General features: G+C 36.2%; 2 protein-coding genes across 3 annotated transcripts; both read right to left on the reverse strand.

The window, feature by feature from the left end:
- Positions 1 to 1,893: 1,893 nt before the first annotated feature.
- LOC128251061 (uncharacterized) lies at positions 1,894 to 8,816 on the reverse strand. Of its 2 annotated transcripts, none has more exons than XM_089344167.1 (2): positions 8,733 to 8,816; positions 1,894 to 6,162 (listed from the first exon to the last, which is right to left on the reverse strand). In XM_089344167.1, exon 2 carries the CDS (start codon positions 5,818 to 5,820, stop codon positions 4,564 to 4,566), a length of 1,257 nt encoding a protein of 418 aa, XP_089200293.1. In that variant the 5' UTR covers positions 5,821 to 6,162; positions 8,733 to 8,816; the 3' UTR covers positions 1,894 to 4,563. The 2 variants fall into 2 exon arrangements, with proteins under 2 accessions (XP_089200293.1, XP_052833348.1); XM_052977388.2 differs by having other exon boundaries at positions 8,286 to 8,778.
- Positions 8,817 to 18,422: 9,606 nt separating this feature from the next.
- LOC106868862 (uncharacterized) lies at positions 18,423 to 20,727 on the reverse strand. Its single transcript, XM_014914310.3, has one exon. The coding sequence runs from the start codon at positions 20,231 to 20,233 to the stop codon at positions 19,202 to 19,204; it is 1,032 nt and encodes a 343-aa protein (XP_014769796.1). The 5' UTR covers positions 20,234 to 20,727; the 3' UTR covers positions 18,423 to 19,201.
- Positions 20,728 to 22,470: the final 1,743 nt, after the last annotated feature.

A 22,470-nucleotide genomic window follows, 5' to 3' on the forward strand; every position in this document is an offset into this window, starting at 1 on the left:
TGGGCCCAGCGAGTGTCCAACCTGTCACAGGCCTGACCTAGCAAGTGTCCCAACCTCCCCAGCAAGTGTAACACCCTGTCACAAGTCGAGACCAGTAAGTGACCCAGTTGTCACCTCACTACTGTAGCAAATGTAAAATACAAAAACCTAAAATCTATCATACAAAATAATTTGAGAACAATGAAAGATAATTGGTGATACAAAAATGGTGTGCTGCAAACACAGCAGCCAGTAGCAAAGACTCTATAAGGTTATACACTTTTATAAAGGAGATCTTTGGACTGGAATCACCAAAAATTGCACTTGTGTGCTCAAGAGAAGGTTCAACACTTTATATAAAGATAACGTGTCTACTCAAAAATGCTTTGGTGGAGCTTTACTCAGAACTTCTCAATATGCCTTCTGAAGTCAACATATATTTAATCAATTCTATTGAACAGAACAGAACATCAAGATTGTAAGTCTTTATTCTTCTGTTTCACTCATTTGACTTATTCTTTGTAAGCCTTGTACTTATTCTATTGGTCTCTTTTGCCAAACTCATAAGTTATGGGGATGCAAACACACCACTTGAGGTGAGACATATTTGCCCTGTTTTATAAAACAAATTTCAAACAGCTGTCAGGACTCAAAAACCACTTAAGTGCTCATGTAAAGTAAAAACACATCTAACAAGATGAATACACACGTATTTGTACATGATGAACAAAATTAATAACAACAGACAATATGAAGAGTGCAATGGATATTTTATTGGTTTAAACGATATTTCAACAGCTTGCTTGTCGTTATTGAGTTTAAAATGAAAAATGACACACAGTCTTTAGTTATCAATTTTACAACTGGAAAAAGGAAAAGAATATTTTGTAAATATTATGAAATTCCCGTCATTTTATTCATCCCTCCAGGGCATGATGTTAATAACCTGCAAACATATTTCTTCTCATACATTTTGAGTACTGAAAGTGTAGTAGATTCAAAATATTTTCTGAGAATATGCACTTTGAAGTCTTTTTCAAAATTGCAGCTGTTTAATGTAAAATATTCAGCAAGTTCTGTCGAACTACTGTTATTGTGCCTGACATCATTTCAGTGCCCAGTGACTTTCCTTACTAATTTTAGCTATGTCATTTACAATTTCCTTTAACCATGATTCACGGTAACTGCATTTGACATAATGGTGTACAAAATCATTTGCAAGTTTCCAGTAATCCTCTATGTCAGTACAAATCCATTTTATCTTCAAAAATTGGGATTTCAGATTTGACCGAATTATATGATGTGGATGATCAGAGCAGTGGTGGAAGTAAACGTAAGATGACATGGGCTGGCAAAATAACTGTCACGATTCTGCCTCCAGAAACTCAACACTGGTTTTTGAAAAACTAGATGTAAATTTTATGTAGGACATAAAGCCATAGTTTTTAGCATAACAGTCACTGAAATGCAAGAAGTCAATTAAAATATTTCATGATCATTCCCAGACAAAAAAGACATCATCAATGAACTGTAACCAGAGTATTAGTTCATGACCAAGTAGGGATTTGAATGTCTTCAGTAACTATCTCGAATTTCGTTATGAAGGCATTGTAGAAATTCTTAGTGCTTCAGCAGAAACTCAGTCTAAGCTCTAAGACAGGGGTATTGTCTGGTGAAAGTTTTAGTTTAGATAAATTTGTAACCAATTTATTCTCTAGTGTGACAGATTTTTGGAGGCAAGTATTTTTCAGTCTTACTTTCATTAGATTCCTGCTGTTTTATAAAACAAATTTCAAACAGCTGTCAGGACTCAAAAACCACTTAAGTGCTCATGTAAAGTAAAAACACATCTAACAAGATGAATACACACGTATTTGTACATGATGAACAAAATTAATAACAACAGACAATATGAAGAGTGCAATGGATATTTTATTGGTTTGAACGATATAATCTATTGGGTGATAAAAATTGTTGTGAATGTTTATGTGAGAAGTCAACTTTTAGGGTGGGTGATAGAAAGGGAGTGACTTCTTTGGTTTTTGTTGGCATTTGAAAAACCTTTACTTTCAGGAAAGGAACAAATTTAATGTTCTCAAGGCAAAATCTTAAATGTGCTCGCATTTCTGACTGATCAAATAAAAACTTCTCTGGAGAGTTTCCAATGACAAGTTCAAATGTGTATGCCAGGGCAAAAGGACATGGGAAGTACAGCATTGTTATCTGTGCTGTTAGTTCCTGTGATACAGGTAAGTTCAAACGGTCATAAGCATAGATATCTCTGAAAAAGTTGGTTGACAAAACAAAATGATTGTTCCTGGTGTGATGAATGAACAATGTGCAGTGTGGACACTATGTTAGAAATTCCATGTGAGAAAAAATGGTCGATCGTATAGGAATTTCAGGAAAATTTTCTGCTATGATTTTCAACCCAGCGTCAATAAGTGTGTCACATAACATTTGTCCTGAAAACAAAAATGACATATTTCAAAGCAAATGTTTTCAACTAAAATGTTCCCTTGTCCATTGGGTCAGAGAAATGGGAAATCAGTTTTTTCAGCTTCTTTTCAATTTTTGTCTTCAGGGACAAAATTTCCATTTTTTCAAAGTTCATCAGACAATTAAGCAAATAGCTGAAACAAATTTTAGACCATACCTGTTCAAGGACACTCAAAGTCTTCTTAATGACTGCACCAAATGATATTAATTTTGAATGATAGTGGTAAACAGCTTCCATTATATGGAATGAATTGCTCTCTCCAATCAATTTAAACTTTTGAAGCAATCAGGCTGTGATGCACACTGGAATATTTGATGTAAGACCTTCAGGTAAAATCTGTTCCCATCTGCATGTATCCAGAAATGATAAATGGCATTTGATTTTAGCACAAAAACAATTAAGTTTTTTTTAATTGATAGAAATGTCAATTTCCCATTTTGTGATTCGTATTTGAATGGCACAAAATCCATTGGCCCAGGATTGAGTTCAACACTGGAGTCTAGAGAAACTAATGGAGCTGACAAGCCAACTGTAAGAAGGAATAAAATGCAAAAGCTGTAATTTTTATTCCACAATTTCTAAATGTTCCAATTCTTATTTGGTGTAACATAAAAGCAATAATCTCAATCTACTTAATTTTGATATTTTAAAAGGATTGACATAACTCTTCATGAAGGTAAATACACAATACGAAGAGAAGCCCAGTCTTCAATTATCAATTTTACCACTGGCAGTACTTAATAGAAGAGTTACTGGTAGTTTCTTTAGTAAAGAGTTACGTCAATCTTTTTTAAAATATAATAATAATAATCCTTTCTTCTAAGGCACAAGGATTTGAAATTTTGGGGGAGGAGACTAGTCAATTACATCGACCCAGTGTTTCACTGGTACTTAATATGTTGACCTAAAAGGATGAAAGACAAAGTCAACTGCAGCAGAATTTGAAGAAAGAATGTAAAAACAAACAAAATTCTGTTAACCATTTCGCCCAGGGTGCCAACAATTCTGCCAGCTTGCTGCCTGATGATTATAAAATCTAGCAAGGGGCAGCCAGGCCTTGAAAAAGGGACACACTACCTCTGTGTCATACACACATCATTTCTAACATAATAACTGTGCAGTGATGTCATTGTTGTTATATGAGAATATGTTTCTCATCTATTCAGCCACAATGTCAAATAAATCAATATCTTTTCCTATTTCAGGAAATATGTTACGGCAGTGATTCCAAACATGGGGCATATGCCCCACCAGTGGGGCCTGGGAAAATTGTGGTGGAGCATGGTGCTGTTGTCACAAAGCACAAGGTTCTCATTAGAATGATTCACTTTTCTTTTATTAGTCAATAATATACTTTTTTCTCGTACTCAGTACTTAATAAAGAGTTACCGGTAGATTCTTTTGTATTAAAAAATTGGGATAAAATATTAAAATAAAGTTGTTTTTTTCCCCAACAACCAGTGGGGCATTTTCCCTTAAAGTTATAATGGGATCCATGGGTAAAATAGGTTGAGAAATACTGTATTAGAGGGGGAAATATATGAGAATTCTGAAAAACATCAGAATATTCCTGATGTTGATATAGCTGTGACTGTATAAAAAAGCGTGTTATAAGATTGTCGTCATATATATCATTTCTAACATAATTACTGTGCAGTGATGTTATCATTGTTATATGAGAGTACATTTCTCATCTATTTATCCACGTTGTCAATTAAATCAGCATTTTTTCCTACTTCAGGAAATGCTAGAGGGAAATATACATGAGGATTCTGAAATAATGTCCTTTAATAAAGGTATCAGAATGTTAAGTTGTGTTCCCAATGTAGATAAAGCTGCATAAAAATGCTGTTAGTAGACTGTTGCCACACATTGTTTTTGCTTCCCAGTATGAATACATTTATTTTTATATATTTCTTTTAGAGAATGACTTTTATCAGTGATACAATTATTCTTCTGTATGATTACACAGGTGCAGTTACAGTATCAAAATGACCAGCCTTCTTTCTTCTAAGAGAGCATTGGTTTAATTACTTCTATTAGAGAATGATGAACCAGAAATACCATTGTTCATTTGGTTTCTCTCATGTATGAATGTTCTTGTGTTTAGTTAAATTACTACTTGCAGAGAATAATTTACCACAGAAATCACAGTGATACGGTTTCTCTCCTGTATGTGTGTGTTTGTGTGCAGTTAAGTGATTATTTTGAGAGAATGATTTACCACAGATATTACAGTGATATGGCCTCTCTCCTGTATGAATACGTTTATGTGTAGTTAAGGTACTATTAACAGAAAATGATTTGCCACAGATATCACAGTCATATGGTTTCTCTCCTGTATGAGTATGTTTGTGTGCATTTAAGTTACTACGTTCAGAGAATGATTTACCACAGATATCACAATGATATGGCTTCTCTAATGAATGAATGTGTTTGTGTTTAGTTAAACTACCAGTCTGAGAGAATGATTTGCTGCAGATATTACACTGATATGGCTTCTCTCCAGTATGTACATATTTGTGAGTAATTAAGTTAGCAACCTGAGAGAATGATTTGCCACAGATATCACACTGATATGGTTTCTTTCCAGTGTGAATGTGTTTGTGTTTAGATAAGTTACTACTTGCAGAGAATGATTTACCACAGACATCACAGTAATATGGCTTCTCTCCTGTGTGAGTGTGCTTGTGAGTAGTTAAGTGAGTATTCTGAGAGAACGACTTGCTACAGATATCACAGTGATACGGTTTCTCGCCTGTATGAAAACGTTTGTGTATAATCAAAGTACTACCTACAGAGAATGATTGACCACAGATGTCACAGTGATATGGCTTCTCTCCTGTATGAATACGTTTGTGTGTAGTTAAGGTATTTTTATCAGAGAATGCTTTCCCACAGACATCACAGTGATATGGTTTCTCTCCTGTATGAGTCTGTTTATGTATATTTAAACTAATTTTTTGAGAGAATGATCTACCACAGATATCACACTGATATGGTTTCTCTTTCGTATGTGTCTGTTTATGTGTAACTAAGTGGTTATTTTGAGAGAATGATTTACCACAGATATCACAGTAATATTGCTTCTCTCCTGTATGAGTGTTTTTGTGTGTAGTTAAGCTAATTTTCTGAGAGAATGATTTACCACAGATGCCACAGTCATATGGCTTCTCTCCTGTATGAATACGTCTGTGAGTAGTAAGATTACCTTTGTGAGTGAATGATCTGCTACAGATATCACAGTAGTATGATGATTTTTCAACATCTTTTAACTCACCAATAAAATCAATCCTTTCAGTCTGATATTTACATTTATCATTTTCCTCAAATAATTCCATTTTTCTTTCACTGATATATCCAGATATTTCTATCAGATGCTTTTTCTTTTTTTCTCCCTTTCAACTTATAATCCTGTTTCCAACAAATATTTATTCTGTATATTTCCACATACCTGAAGATGCTGAAAATTCTTTTGTAATCTAAGTTCAAATAAAATTCAAGATCATTTTATACATTTTCCAGACAGTGAAACAGAAATATTTTGCTAATAACACCAGTCAGAGAAAATATTTCATAGGGATTGTAAAAAGATTTATATGAACATAGTTATGTCAGCTGTGTATATTTTCCTTTAGTCTTCATAACTGATGGTAAAAAATATCCTTTGAGTCCAATGTTATCTGGAAATAAGAGAGAAACGACATAAACTATAGAGAAAACTGCAAACATTGAGACCTAACAATAGAAATTTTACAACATTTCTGTCATGATAAACAACAGATATAAACCCTGACCTGAACTACTGAAATTAAATTATATATTTGTTAAAATTACATTATATAACCTTATTTGAAGTTAAGAGTACAGCAACACTTTAATACTGTGTTACATTATACAGGGTTGGCCAAAAGTCACTCATCAAAACATTTGACTCTTTATATTACATTATTATTATTATTATTATTATTATTATTATTATTAAGGCAGTGAGCTGGCGGAATCGTTAGCACACTGGACAAAATACTTAGCAGTATTTCACCCATCGCTATGTTCTGAGTTCAAATTCTGCCAAGGTCAACTTTGCCTTTCATCCTTTCGGGGTCAATAAATTAAGTGCCAGTTAAATACTAGGGTTGATCTAATCAACTGGCTCCCTCCCCACAAATTTCAGGCCTTGAGCCTATAATAGAAAGGATTATTATTATTAAGCAGTGCACTGAACAGAATGCTGCCACTCCAGTCATTAACTATGATTAGTCAACTTGATTAATTATACACATGACTAAGCGATGTCCTACTCCAATTATTTTACACATCTCAGCAGTAGTTCCTTCTGGGGTAGGGTTCCTAACTTTCATTTCTTAATTGCTTTGGCTATTAAACTGCAGTCAACTAGGAAAGCTATTGGATCCATGTTGAGAAGATTCACTTTCTCTTGAGCATTCTCCACACTTAAGCTTTTCATAGTAACATTTCCATGCCTCTTTCTTTCCAGAATTACTCAGTGCAAGTCCACTATCACCCACAACCTCCTGATCCTATGATAGACAGATCCAGAGCTACTTGCTGCTCTGATCCTCATGCTGCAGAACATTGGAATACTTCTTACTGTTTGCTTCTCTTTTTGCTATGTAAACCTGTTGCCAAGTTTTTCCTCTGGTTATCTGTTACAAGTCATTGCTGCCTCCATTTTTCTTGCCTTTCCAAGGCTGTCATTTTGCTTTTATGGTTCTTATTTCGTTACTGCCCACAAGGGGCTACACACAGAGGGAACAGACAAGGACAAACAAATGGATTAAGTCAATTATATCGATCCCCAGTGCGTAACTGGTACTTATTTAATCGCCCCCGAAAGGATGAAAGGCAAAGTCGACCTCAGCGGAATTTGAACTCAGAACGTAGCGGCAGACGAAATACCGCTAAGCATTTCGCCCGGCGTGCTAACGATTCTGTCAGCTCGCCCCCTTTGCTTTTATGGTTCTATCTACCTTACTGTTCCACAACATGTCACTTTAGTCTGGTTGGAGATTGGTACCAGCAACAAATTTCATTCATTACCTTCAGTAGGTTGTCCCAAAACAACTTCCATTTCTCTATGTTATAAGTCTATCTCCATCATCATTTTCAATTAGGAAGAACTTTTAAATTCACAAATATTTATCTTATTTTCTGGTGAGAATGTGGTCAATTTGGCTTGTGTGCCCACCAGATTGATAGATAACACTGTATAACATGATTTTTGTCCTTTTGTAGCAATTGTTATTTCCTATTTGCTTAGCCCTATAAAGTATGAAAAAATGGTTAATATTTCCTTCAAACTTTGCTTTTGTTATATTTATTCAAACCCCCAAAGAATCCCTCTCAACACATGGCTACAATGCTCCCTCACTACTCCTGCTGATGATCAGAGACGGACATACTGTCAGCCACTAAAGAACATGCTCAAGTGGTTAAGGTCAAGCAACTGACAAGCATATCTGTCACATTAAGCAGAATATTTGCTATAGCAATTTTCTGCTTCAGCAACTCAGTGCTGAATCTGTATGAAATGTAATAAAAAATAAGTCAGTTTCAAAATATTGATGTCCAGGTTACAAAAGCCAAGTTTGAAAGGAATAGTAGTCATTTCCTTTGATGTCTAGATAGAAGCAAGATCGTAATTGTACATGTAATACGTTATGTTACATATAATTCAAATACACGAATAAGCATTTAAATTTTGATAGGGCAGCTGATTTTTCAAAACTCTAAGTAACAGTTCTGTGACACTTTTGCAGCTTCGATAAAAAGTATATCACTCTACCTTTAATATTCGAGTACTTTTTTTCCATCTTGTTTTACACGTGTGTGTGTGTGAGTGTAGATACATATATCAAACAGCCTTATTATTTCACTACTAATTCTTAACTTTATGTTCTACTATTCACCGAAATCGCTTGTGATAGAAGTTGATGAACGAAAAAATAGTCTGACTTATTTCGGATAATGACTTCCTATTCCAAGTTGCGTCGGGACACTGATGAAGAACATGAGGGATTCACGTTCCGGCCATCGAACTCTTGCTTCGACTGCCCAAAATTCTATCCCTTTCAGCGCGTCGCTTCCGTCCCTGCTACATGACGTCACTTCCTCTTTCCATTTCAACCCCCCTCAATATCAAAGTACCAATGTCAGATGTCTTTTTAATTGTTGCTCTGGCGACATTCTGTATTGGTTACATCATGTTATATTTGATATCAAGAGATCCTACCTTGTAACACAATTTGTAGTTAACCACGTCGCGAAATACAGTGTTACAGACGACAATCAATTAAAAAGAAAAGGGATGTCGTAAGAGTTGTTGTTCTTGATTTTATAAATACGCATGCGTATTGTTGTTTTTTGGATTATTTTTAATTTCGACTAGAGGAGGTAGTGGTGGAGGGCATATTGATCTTTTACTTCAGTGACCAATCTGGGGTACAGCCTTGATAAAAAAAAAAGTCTCTACAAAGAATCGACCCCTGTACCTCTCAAATTGCAGCTGAGTGCTCTGAACCATTAATCTAAGAGACCCTTGATTTCTTGTTATTTTCTCTTTATTTATGTTCAACCATTATATTGCAACACCATTTCGTCGTATAGCATCGTCTTTGGGTGAAAAAGTAAACGGCATAGTTGCTGTTGTTATTGTTGAAGTTGATAAAGTTTGAAACACATTTTTTTTCAAGAAATTTTTCTTCAACTTTCGCCTAATTGTAATTGAGGGTGCTAATAAAATATCTGGACAATTTTTGCTGTTTAGCTGTCAAAATTCTTTTCTTTGTTCGATTCCAAATCAATTTTTTCCCACACTAATGTCTTATTTGATAATTTTCAATTTTCTCCAAAACTGTCTAAATCGGGGCAAAATGAGTAATGACCGATTCCAATGATTTCTTCTCTTTAATTCCTTGATGTGTAAATGTATTGGGAAGAGATCCTCTCCAGCAGATCATGAAGAAGATATGGAGACTATTTTATGAAGAGCTTTTAAACTTAGTCGAGCTTATGGCTTCATATAGTTTCATACCATGTGCCATTTTCCATGACCCTCCTTCATTTCAACTAAATATTTAAAATTTTTGTTGCATTTCTGATCTCTAAGAATGGATATTGATGTGTATAGATCTTCTTTCAAATTTAATTCTGGAGAATTGAAGAAAGAATTTAACCATACTTTCTCTTACTCATTCTGTCCGCCTAGATTTGTCTTTTGTATGCTGAAAGAGAACGGTGATAATTTTCTGAAATAGTGTTCTGAACATGTTATTGTGATTTTAACGCATTTATTTCCTTCTTGACAATACCTGGCCATGTATATCATGACCTCTGTACCTTGAAGACATGCCTTCGCTCTCTTCCTTACTCTACCATCCCATCTATGCTCTGCCCCCTGTTCCTTTTGAGTATACCTTGGCACATCACCACCATCTCTCTCCTACTCTCTCTTGCTATCTCCCACTCTCTCTCTTTTCTTTGCTCTTCCCTCTGATTGGATAGCCATGTATCTCCTCTACAACAGTACACCTGATTCTGCCCTCATTCTTGATCACCCTTGCTCTCTCCCTTTCTCTTGCTCTTCCCTCTGGCTAGGTAACCAAGTATCCCCTTTACATCAACACACCTGTTTCTGTCCTTTCTTGTTACTTCTTTCTCCCTCTGGCCAGGTAACCATGTTCCTCCTCTATAGCAAGACACCTGTTTCTGCCTATCTGTCACCTTGTCACACCCTAACCTTTCATCAACTGACACAAGATCACCTCCTCCAATGCCCTCTCCCCTCTCAAAGATTACTTGTCCTGCAAGTTACTTGGTGACCCTGCCAGTGCTAGTGTCATAAAAAAACATCGTGTCCACACTGTAAAGTGGTTGGCATTTGGAAGGACATCTAGGTGTAAAAACCATGCCAAAACTGACCTTGCTTGTGTTGGTGCCATATAAAAAGCATTCAGTCCACTATGTGGGGTAGCTGGTGTTAGGGACGGCATCCAACCACAAAATTATGCCAAAACAAACACAGTAATCTGGTGTAGTCTTTCATCTGGCCAGCTGCTGTCAAACCATTCAACCCATGCCAGCATGGAAAGCAGACATTAAACAATGATGATGAAGATCGTGTAAATAATATTTTTTACTTAGTCAAAAATGCAGAATATATTACTCGTTCTGTGCTTTCCTATTGTAGACAACCGGTTTTTAATATTAACTGAAAGATTGGTAAATAAACTATTACACTTTGAGACAGGTGTAATAATTGATCAGGAGACTTTCAGAATGTCTATCACTACCTCATAGAGAAGGAATTGAGTGAGTGTTTCTTTCTGTCAAAGAATTTTTTACCCAAACGTCTAATCCTATACATTTTTGACCTCCAATTCCTTTAGAAATTGAAAAAAAAAATGGTTGTTGATAATAGAAAAGTACCAACATTTCTGTAGGTATTCAGTAATGGAAGTTGGCTTGCTTACACAAGAAGTCTCACTATTTAAAACTAGTAATGCATCAGGCAGGTTGTTATTGCAGCATTCCTTTAAGCCAATACAAACAAATTACATCCTATCTGGACTCAGAACAATGCTATCACCATAGTATAAGAGGCTCATAACATTCATGTCTCCCTTTGACAACTGAACATCTGATGCCAAGTTTCTCTCTAGATGAGAGCTTTCTGCACTTGACTATCAGAATTTGAAAAAAACAAAACAACTTTCAATGATTATCACAAGAGCCCTTTTGGTTGAATAGGTTTAGGTTTTCAAAAGGCAAATGCTCTAATACTTCTTATCACCCTCATCATTAGAAAAGCAGTAAATCAGTCATCAGTCCATTAAAACAAACTGTTTCTGTCAGATGCAGGTGTGGCTATGTTATAAGAAGCTTGCTTCCCATCAACATGGTTCTAGGTTCGGTCTCACTGCATGGCACCTTGAGCAAGTGTCTTCTACTATAGTCCTGGGTTGACCAAAGTCCTGTGAGTGGATTTAGTATATGGAAAGTGAAAGAAGCCCGTCGTATGTGTGTGTGTGTGTGTGTCCTCCTGTTTATTTGTTCCCACCACCACCACTTGACAACCAGTGTTGATGTGTTTGCATCCCCCGTTACGTAGCGCTTTGGCAAAAGATATTTGAGAGAACAAGTACCAGACTTAAAAAAAGTACTGGAGTTAATTCATTCAACTAAAAATTTTTCAAGGAAATGCTCCAGCATGGCCACAGTCTAATAACTGAAACAAATAAAAGATAAACGAGGTTATTGTCCATAACTGCATGACATTAAAAAAACAAACATTCTTTCAACAATACATACTGAAGTGACATTCATGCTCTACTACACTGGTGTTTAAATATAATTGTGTGTGCTAAAAGCAGTTAGTTATTATCCATGAAGGTAAGTATAGCTGTAACAAGGAATTTTAAGATGTCATTTAAGAATAACTTCATACAAATATTTTACCAGTTACAGTTGATACCAGAGGAATGAACAGTAATAATTTAGATTGACTTCACAAAGCTAGTAAACTCTGTAGTTACACTGCATGAATATGTGGAGGTGCTTGTCTCCCCCTTGTAAACATAAGGACACAGGAAATGTGTCAAGGCCGATAGGAAGCGGTGCAGCTTCCTAGGTCTAACCAACAGTAGTATTATTCCCTTCAGAGGACTGTCACATTAAGTTGAAAGCATACAACTACTTCAACTCCCACTTAGATGCTGTAGATTCAGAGTATATAGGGATTTACAGAAAACTATCTAAATAACTTTCAATATTCACAATACAAATTTGGCAGCTTTTTCAACCCAGTGAATGACAGGTGTTTCTGCTAGTGTGTATATGTGTGTGTATATATATATATATATATATATATATATATATATATATATATATATATATATATATATATCAGCCAACAAACTCACAAATTACATACATGGAAATGATGTCAATGACCAGGCTGACGCTCCTGCTTTTCTTATTGGTAAAGTTCTTTCGAGCTACAATCAATTTGTAACATACATCTATCTCTCTATCTGTCTGTCTTTCTACATACACACACACACACACATATAGTTTTAGCTTTAAGATACATCATCTGTGATGTTTCTGAGGTCTCAAAGTCTTTCAGGTTCTTTGGCATTAGACCCCATAGCCCAGTTGACCCACTCAGGGTTGATCAAGTCCTAGTTTGCATCCCAACAGCAGCAAATCACTGGTCTGCTTTATTTCTCTAAAGCCACTCAGTGGTCTGGTCGTCTCGGTAGCTTCAGTGATGGAATTTATGATCCTCCTTTCTGCAGTATCAGTAACTCCAAACCCAGTCAGAACTTTACAAAATGAATGCCCCACAAATCCTTCACAGCCCACTTGTATTGCCTCATAGGGTACAAAAAAAAAAGGGTAAAGATCCCCTTTGATCATGAATGACCATGAGATTGCAACTAGAAAATTCCCCTCTGAGGCATAAGTCTGGGCAAGGTCGTTTGTGAACGAGTAGCAGTCACCCATGCATACCACTCTCCCCTTTCTACTCCACTGGTGTTACCCAAAGGGAAGGCAAAAGCTGATACAGCTTGGCACCAGTGATGTTGCAACTCATTTCTACAGCTGAGTGAACTGGAGCGACATGAAATAATGTATCTTGCTCAAAGACACAACACACAGGAATCCAACTCATTACCTCATGATTGTAAGCCCAATGCTCTAAATACTGAGCCATGCAGTTTCACAATGTTAGGCATGTTGCCTCACAACACACCTGCCAACCCTGATTTCTGCACTGCTCTATTTGGCAAGCATCCTCCAACGTGCTTCCTCCATATGGCCCTCCCAGGGTACATTCAATTATGATCACTTGTTTGGTGGAATTTGAGACCACTATGTCTCGATAGTGTTGTTGGTACAATGTGATCTGGGAACTTCAGCCATTCCATGAGATCCACTCTGAGCTGCTAGTCTGGAGCTTTGGAAAGTAGTTTTCTGAGAAAAATGATGGCCTATTTTCTGGAGTAGTTCCTGATGGACTGAATTGTTGTCAATATCATCTCTGCAACTGTCCCAATTACGTGACCATGCCTCCAGCAGTAGTGGCCATTGGCTAAGGCTCCAGGGTAGCTGCTGAGGAGATATTGAATGGATAAACTTGGTGAAGTGTCATAGGTTACCTTGATTAGAATCTGATACACTGGATGTCAGTCCACAAGAGTTTGACCAGGTAATGTTCCACTGCTGTGCCTCAGCCCACTTTGTCCAGGCTTCTTGTTGACTGAGTTCTACCACTCTGCTAGCCCTTGCTTCTACTACGCCTCTGAGGATTTCTTGTTGGAGGAGATGTTGTTGCCCTTTTCCTTTGGTCCTTCTGATCTGATGGGTTGGGAAGTAACCCAAGTCTGAACACCCTGACACCACAGCCCCAACCAGAGCCCTCTGCCACCTGCAACTCTCCAGCACCACTCTACTACTTTCTTCCTATGTGGACCACAATGCTATCTGCAGCCACTTTTGTGTCATAGGAATCTCTATATTTCATGACCTGTCTTGTTCTTGGCACTGTGAACTCCTCTGAAGGGCTGCTGAATGGGAGTTGTAAACTGTTGGTTGACCACCTCCTCAAAACACTGCTAACCTTCCTTTCCAAGATTTCCTACCAACATTATAACGACAGGGGCCACAAAACTGTGGGCAGGATGGCATGCTAGTACTTCGGGGAATGAAAGGTTGTTGATATCACCTCTGCAACTGCTCTGAGCACTTGGTCATTCCTCCAGCAGTAGTGACCATCAGCTATCAGGGGCAGCTAAAAAATGGATAGGACAGTTAATGACTTGTAAGAACACAGTATTTCGTTATGCAATAATAATATACTATAAAGTATATTAAATATTTTTTATAAGTCAATACCATGCTTTGCTTTGTTAGCAGTGTGTTTTACATCATTTGTTAAGGTCATCTCTACAGATATTCTATAGAAATTATAGCCAGCACTGGACAGCAAAAGTCAGTGCTGACTATAATTTCTAATTAATTGGCCCAAGTGATACAAGCTGAAAAAACTTTGAGACCAATCTATCAGCCCAATGAAACAAATGTTTTGAATACAATTCTATATTTAAGAGATGAGGAATTATGTACATTATTTACATTTGACGGATATTTGTCCTCATCTTGTTTGTTGTTAACACAATGTTTCGGCTGATATACCCTCCAGCCTTCATCAGATGCCCACGGGCATATGGTGTAGTGGTTAAGAGCGCTGGGTACTAACCCCAAGATTCCGAGTTTGATTCCAGGTAGTGACCTGAATAATAATAATAATAATAATAACAACAACAACAACTACATCAAAAAATGCCTTAGGAATGAGAACTCAAGTTCGAAATTTCCCCAAGACACCTGATGAAGGCTGGAGGATATATCAGCCGAAACGTTGGAGGACAAATATCCATCAATTGTAAATAATGTAAATGTTTTGAAGTGTAATAGCCAATCAGAGATTGTCTGCCAGTAGATATAATATAAAACTATAATATATATATAATTTTACATATTAATAAAGTAGTTTTAGGCACTTTATCCTTTGTTTTCTACATGAACCCATCAATTTCAATCTCAATAGAAAAATATTTTGGTCTTTTTGGTTACGCATGCCAAAACACTGTGTCTCAAAAGGGTTAACAAGGGATAGGACAATGTTTCATTCCTGCCTCATGTGTGACAGCTTGTTGCACTTGACAAAGTGTCATAGACAGCCTGGATCAGAAATCTGATACACTAAATGTCATCCCCCACCCCTTCTCTGATCCAACCAGGTAATGTCCTGCTGTTGTACATTATCCCAGCTCCCTGTTGGCCGAGTCCCACCATCCTGCTAATCCTTGCTCCTTCAATGCATGTGTGAACTTCTTGGAATAGATATTGTCATTCTTTTCCCCTCAATGCTCCCAACCTAGCAAGTTGTGAAGTAGCCTGAGTCTGAGCACCCTGTCAACAATTGACAAGTCCCTTGACCCCTTGGCAGCACCCATCTTCCTACCTGTGCAAACTTTGAGTTCCTGTTATTTTTGTTGTTCTTAACATTATGAATTCATCTGAGAGGCTACTGAATGACAGTCATAAAGTTTTGATTGACCTGTATGGAGTGACGCTGCTTAGGCTCCTTAGGAAGCCAAGCTAGCTCCTCAAAAAAACTGCTAATCTTCCTCTTTAGGGCTCCCACAGTGGACATGTTGACATCATGTGACAGGGACCACAAAATCCTGGGCATGGTAGTACATTTCGGCTTTAAAACAACCATGCGACCAAGATTTGTATGTATGCATATATAAATGTATATATACAGCTATATATACATACATACATATATTTATATATATAACATAGGTGTGTATGTATACATATATTTATGCATACATAAATAATGCAGTTTTTTTATGCTTCTTTTATTTTTCAAAATTAAGATAAACAAAGTTCTTTTTTAATCTAAAATATACTTTCCTTCATTTTCTACAATGCTCTTCCATCTATCTGGTAGACTTGCAAGGCCTCTCTTCCAAAATTCACCTGTCTGTGATGAAAAATACTCCTCCAGTACTAATCTGACCTCCACAGAATTCTTATTTTTTCTGTCCAACTGATTTTGAAGACTGCGGAATAAATGATAATCAGATGGAGCAATGTCCAGCGAATATGGTGGGTGGGGCATCGTTTCCCATTCAAACTGCTCCAGCCTTTGATATGTCATCGTCACTGTATGTGGCTGAGCATTATCCTGATGGAAGAACACCTTTTGTCTTGAAACCAAAGATGGTCATTTTTCTTCTGGTGCTGACTTAAACTGCTCAAGCCGCTTGCAGTAGATCTCCTTTGTTATCGTTTTGTTTGGGTTTAAAGGTTCAAAGTGTACTAAACCATATCCCACCAAACAGATAACAAAACCTTACGTGGGTGAAGACCTTCTTTAGCCTGGGGTGCCAGTGTTTCTCTTTTCCCTACCCACTGTCTTTGGCACTTGACATTTTTATAGAGAACCCATTTCTCCTCACCAGTTACTACTCGGTCCCCAAAACATTCATTCAGTGAGGCATGACAGCAGAGTAGAGCACACATTCAATTTCTGCATGCGATTAGACACAGGAAACTTGTGAGGAACCCACTGACCCAATTTGCTGACTTTTCCAATGGTACACAGGTGTCAATGAATGGTTGAATGACCAAATCCAAGCTTCTCTGCTAGGTCCTCAACAGTTACAATGGGATGTTGTTCCACCAGGGTTTGCAGGACGTCCTCACCAAGCTCTACAGATCTTCCACAATCAGGCTCGTTTTCTAGGCTGTAGTTTCCGGCTCAGAATTTCTGGAAACACCATTGACACTGGTTTATGCTTATTGTCCAATCTCCATATACTGCATTAACATTCTTCACACTTTCCATTGCTTTGGTGCCTTCATTGAACTCATAAGATAAAACATGCCAAATATGCTCCTTCGTCACTTCCATTATAGCTTTGAAAAAATAACTTACAATCGAACTGCACTCTTCAAAACTTGCACTAAGAATAAAAACAAGGTAAAATTATTACCTGCTTTTATAGTAAGTTGATGCAGGTAGTTTATCCTGTCCCTCTCCAAGTTTTAATTCATGCGATTGAAAAAAACTGCATTATTTATGAGATGACCCAATATATATATATATATATATAAAATCTTTTAAAATGCTGCAGCTTCAAAACTGCTGTCATGCTGGAGCACCACCACTGACTGTGCTACACCATTATTTGAAACCTCCTCTGATATGTGGCATTTGGTGAATGAGGACGTTTCATGCTGGTGCCCTCATTTGTGTTTCCTGCTGGGAGGTAAGCTCATCTGGAACCCTTGGCAGGAAGAGATCCAGTTTTGTTTTAAATGCTTTGCTGGACGTGCAATGTCGGTGTGTATGTACAACAGAAGGTGAGCATCTTGAGAGAAAAGTTAGACATAAGAGATATAGGTGTAGTGTACAAGAGAGATGATTGTGCTGGTATGGCCATGTGATGTGTATGGATGAAAACAGCTGAGTGCTGATCTCTAACTGTGGAGGGAACCTGCGGAAGAGATAGACCCAGGAAGACATGGGACAAGGTGGTGAAGCATGATCTTTGAATGTTGGGCCTCACAGAGGCTATGACAAGTGACCGACAGCTTTAGCAATATGCCATGCTTGAGTAGAAGACCCATCGAGCCAAGTGAAATTGTAGTCATGGCAGATACTGGTGTCACACAAATTGCATATAAAAGCAACCATTACACTCACAGAGTGGCTGGCATTAGGAGAGGTATCCAGCTGTAGAAACCATGCCAAATCAGATTGGAGTCTGGTGCAGCCCCTTGGCTTACCAGCCCTGGTCAAACCGTCCAACCCATGCCAGCATGGACAACAGATATTAAATGATGATGACGATGATGAATCAGTAATGGTGCCAAGATACTTGAATTTAACAGCAACAACTAAGGAACCACTTTCCAAGAATGGATTTCATCAGAAACCAAAAAATGCTGAAAATGTCAAAACATTCACCGAAATATTGAAGTTTGATTCAACAGTGCAACCTGACCAGTCATTAAAACCAAGTTATTAAAATATTCTAACTCACGTGTATCAAGATGTTAGAGCAACTATCTTTAGGTTTGTGTAAGATGTGCAAAGAGGCAATTTTATTAAATAAATATATTATTAAAATTGTATTTCCAGTGGTGAATCAATTTTGAACAAAATATTCAACTGTCTCAAAAATGTTATCCAACAAATATAATTATAAGTCAAAATTTAGAAAATTTTTTAGATGATTTTCATTTACATATAAATGTGAATATTTTGTTACAAATTTCAATAAAATTTTACATAATTTTTTTCTTTTAGTCGATATTACAAATCAGTATGTAGAAATTAGTTTTTTTTTTTTTTTTATTGAATACTTTTTAAACAACTTAGTAAGTCAAATACTCAACATTATCCAAGCATCACACCACTAAGCTGTCTCTGCCCTAGAACAGATTGTCTTGACCACCTGTAAACATGCAAATTACAATCAATGCTGCAATATCAATATAAAAATGAAGTTGATCAGATTCTTTTGCATAACAATAATAAAAAAGTATCACTTTTAAATGTCTAAGGCCTCAACAAAATCACAATATTTAGATCCTGGATAGACTTGCTTCTGTTTAAGATGATGGATTTTGAATGAGAATAGTTTTTCACAGATTCCACATCTGCAAGGTAATGCCTCATCAGAAATATTGAGATGACATTTACATGAGGGATTATAATTAATATATGGGCAGAAGAGTTTAAAATATGGACAGTTCAAATTTCTTGCTTAAATCCCAGCAATGGACCACCCTTAGGTACATCATCATGCCATTAAATGTGTTTAGGGGGAAGAAGAATATTGAAAAGCATCAATGCATGTCAGAGTGACAAAGAAACAAGGAGGGTATCTGGTGGTCGCGGGATGTGTTAAAAATGACAGTTTAAATTGTCCTTAAATCACATACAAATATTTTAATTTTTTTACATAATCATATGGATTACTGTGTGTAGGACACAAATTCGAAAAACTTTTCTGAAAATTCCAAGAAACATATAAGTAATGATGGATTATATGGAGTGCTCAAACCAGAATTCCGCCTCTATGCTTTCTCAGATATTTCTCAACAAAACAGCTATTTTGCAAAATGTGTTTTTTTATGCTTTGCTAAATCACTGTTAGAAGCAAAACATTTCCAACATGCTTCACAGTTATAAGGTTTCTCTCCAGTGTGTATTCTATGATGCTTTGTTAAGTCACTGCTAGAGGCAAAAGATTTTTCACATATTTCGCAACAATACGGTTTCTCTCCGGTGTGTCTGCGTATGTGAACTACAAGATGAGAATTATCAGAGAATGATCTCCCACAAATTTTACAGTGATATGGTTTCTCTCCAGTATGTGTTCTTTTGTGTCTTGTCAACTGAGTATTACTGACGAAAGATTTTCCGCATATTTCACAATGATATGGTTTTTCTCCAGTGTGATTACGTATGTGGACTTCAAGGCAAAAATTATCAGAGAAATTCTTCCCACATATTTCACAGTGAGAGCGTTTTTCTCCAGTATGTACTTTTTTGTGTATTGATAACCGACTGTTTGATACAAAATATTTTCCGCAGACTTCACAATGGTAGGGCTTTTCTCCAGTGTGGATTCTTTTATGAACGACAAGACTAGAATCGTGACTAAAATTTTCCCCACATATTTCGCAGTGGAAGGGTTTCTCTCCAGTATGTATCCTTTGATGTATTGCTAAATAACTGTTCTTGAGAAAATATTTCCCACATATTTCACAACTATACGGTTTCTCGCCGGTGTGACAACGTATATGAACTACAAGGTTAGAATTATTAGAGAATGATTTCCCGCACATTTCACAGTAGTAAGGTTTTTCTCCAGTGTGAACTCTTTTGTGTTTTATTAAATTACTGTTTGAAACAAAAGACTTCCCACATATTTCACAGAGATAAAGTCTTTCCTTGTTGTGTATTTCTTTATGTGAAAAGACTTCCTGTTCGGAAGAGAACGCCTCCTTATAAATATCATTGTGATATTCAGGAAAAACTTTCTGTTCAGGTTCCTCGTCTCCGTCTGTCTGTATTACTGTATCTATATTGTTAAAAATAATTGAGTTAGAAGTGTCCAAATAATTAATGTTCTCCATATCAATTCCTGAGGAATTCTTAAAAGCTCAGAAATGTCTGTATGTATATAATCTATTATTGCTCAATTTCTTGTCTCAGATATCACGGGGATTTATGTACATGTGTGGAGAGACTAATGCAGTGTAGATAGGTTTTCTACTTACCAGTAGAATGTTAGAAATGTAAATTGAAGATAGTTCAGGAAAACTGTTCGCCGATTTGTTGATGAATAAAACTGATTTCCTCTGTCCCATAAAATTAGGAAATAACCAATTAACGTTGTAACCCAGTTTGTGATGAAAAGAAACAACCACGATGATGATGGAACACCGATTCCGAAACACTAAGTCTCCCTACATAATACACGAACATGAACGTTCACATTAATATCAGATAATTATTACACTTCAAACAATTAAATCAGCTGAACTAATTACTGACATACTATATAGGCGGTGTCATTGACAATTTTTCCGCCGTCTGAATGACACCGGTGATACATGTTGACAGTCCCTAACATAATATGATACACTCCTAAACGGTAATTTTCGTATGCAAGAGGTTTCGTTTCAAATGACTACATCAATAAAGATACTTAGAATTTAACGTCTCCATCGAAAAACTGAAGATGCAACTATAATTGATAAGCCAAGAGACTGCTTAAGTGTATTCGCAAGAAAATAGAAATATTGGCTAGTTTGTATTGCACTTTCTCATGTTTGTAAATTTCTTAAGTTTACTATCTTTCCATCCCTTACACTACAAACGAAATATAATGCTTTTATCCTCAATAAACACTTTTATTATATATATATATATATATATATATATATATATATATATATATATATATATATATATATATATATAAAAGATAATAAGAGTGAAAAAACTACAGAAGGCTTGTGTTACTTGGTTAAAGTATATATTTAAATTATGTCAGAAAAATATTAGAAAAATGTTAGAAAAATGTTATGAAATCTTTTTGGTATATATATATAAGTTAGTAATAATTTAATTCAATGGACCGTGAATATGTCGTACTAAAGAAATACAAAAAGACAGATATTTGTGAATATTATAGACTCTGTGATTAAAAGAAAAAATTTTAAAACTTTATTCAAATAAGTAGTTAAAAATATTTTTTATGGTAACGTTTTTTTTTTTTTTTCTTCCACTATAACATGGTTGATCTATAAAGAACTGTTACTACATTTTAACCTCAGGAAAACGTCTTTTCCTGCTGGTTAACGACACACAACCTATGTCCGATATAGCGTAAGGGAGTGAATTATTCCCCGCCAGCTTGGCAAGACCTGTAGAATATGGTTTCTGGGTCTTTACTCTTCGTCAGTACTGGATGGATAAACAAGTAATTGAATCTGGTTGAACTATATATATAATAATAATAATAAATGACAACAAAAGAATGAGACCTCAATATTAAGTAAATAGAGGAATTTATATGTATATATAGTTTAGGACAATCTTAGCTCCAGTATTCGAAACTCCGAGTCCTATTATGACAACTTACTGATTGTCCTAAGCTATATATATACATATATAATCATAGCTGTGCTTGTGCCTTTTAAAATAAAACACAGTCAATGACATTGACTTCGTTGTGCTCTTAGACCAGCAAGTCAGAAGAAACTTGCACCTAAACACTGCATTGTGCTGATACTGCTGACTTTCTTCCAGCATATCGATCTAATTGTGTAACTCAGTTAATATTGCTGACTGTGTTTTAGTTAAAGCTATGGTTTTAAATATGTCTAGAGTTTCCTCTCATTGGTATTTCCCATTGTTAATGACTAAAGAGCTAGAAACACTTTGTCTGGGAATATGACAGTGGCGCAACACCTAGCAGATATGATGTTTTTACACCTTTTCACATAAGAGAAAAATTTTTTTTCTCCACAGTAACTACAGTGAATTTGCCTTTAGAGATTAAAATACAAACATATTTTACCTAACCTAAGTTCACTTATGCCTATTCATTACTTAGCACTGACACTGCTGAATGTGTGTGTGTGTGTCTGCATGTGTGTATGTGTGTGTTTGTCCCACTGTTACTTGACAACCAGAGTTGGTGTGTTTACATTCTCATGACTGAGCAGTTCAGCAATAAAGACTGATAGAGCAAGTACCAGGCTAAAATAGAAAATAAGTACTGGAGTTGATTCTTCGAGGTGGTGCTCCAGCTTGGCCACAGTCTAATGACTGAAACAAGTAAAAGATAAAAGGTAGATCCATG

The sequence above is a fragment of the Octopus bimaculoides genome, chromosome 28, assembly GCF_046866305.1.
Source record: "Octopus bimaculoides isolate indiv1 chromosome 28, ASM4686630v1, whole genome shotgun sequence".
NCBI lineage: Eukaryota > Metazoa > Mollusca > Cephalopoda > Octopoda > Octopodidae > Octopus > Octopus bimaculoides.

Coding starts and splice junctions, on each gene's coding strand:
- LOC106868862 (XM_014914310.3), bottom strand. CDS start 20,233: ATGGAGAACATTAATTATTTGGACACTTCTAACTCAATTATTTTTAAC.
- LOC128251061 (XM_089344167.1), bottom strand. CDS start 5,820: ATGGAATTATTTGAGGAAAATGATAAATGTAAATATCAGACTGAAAGG.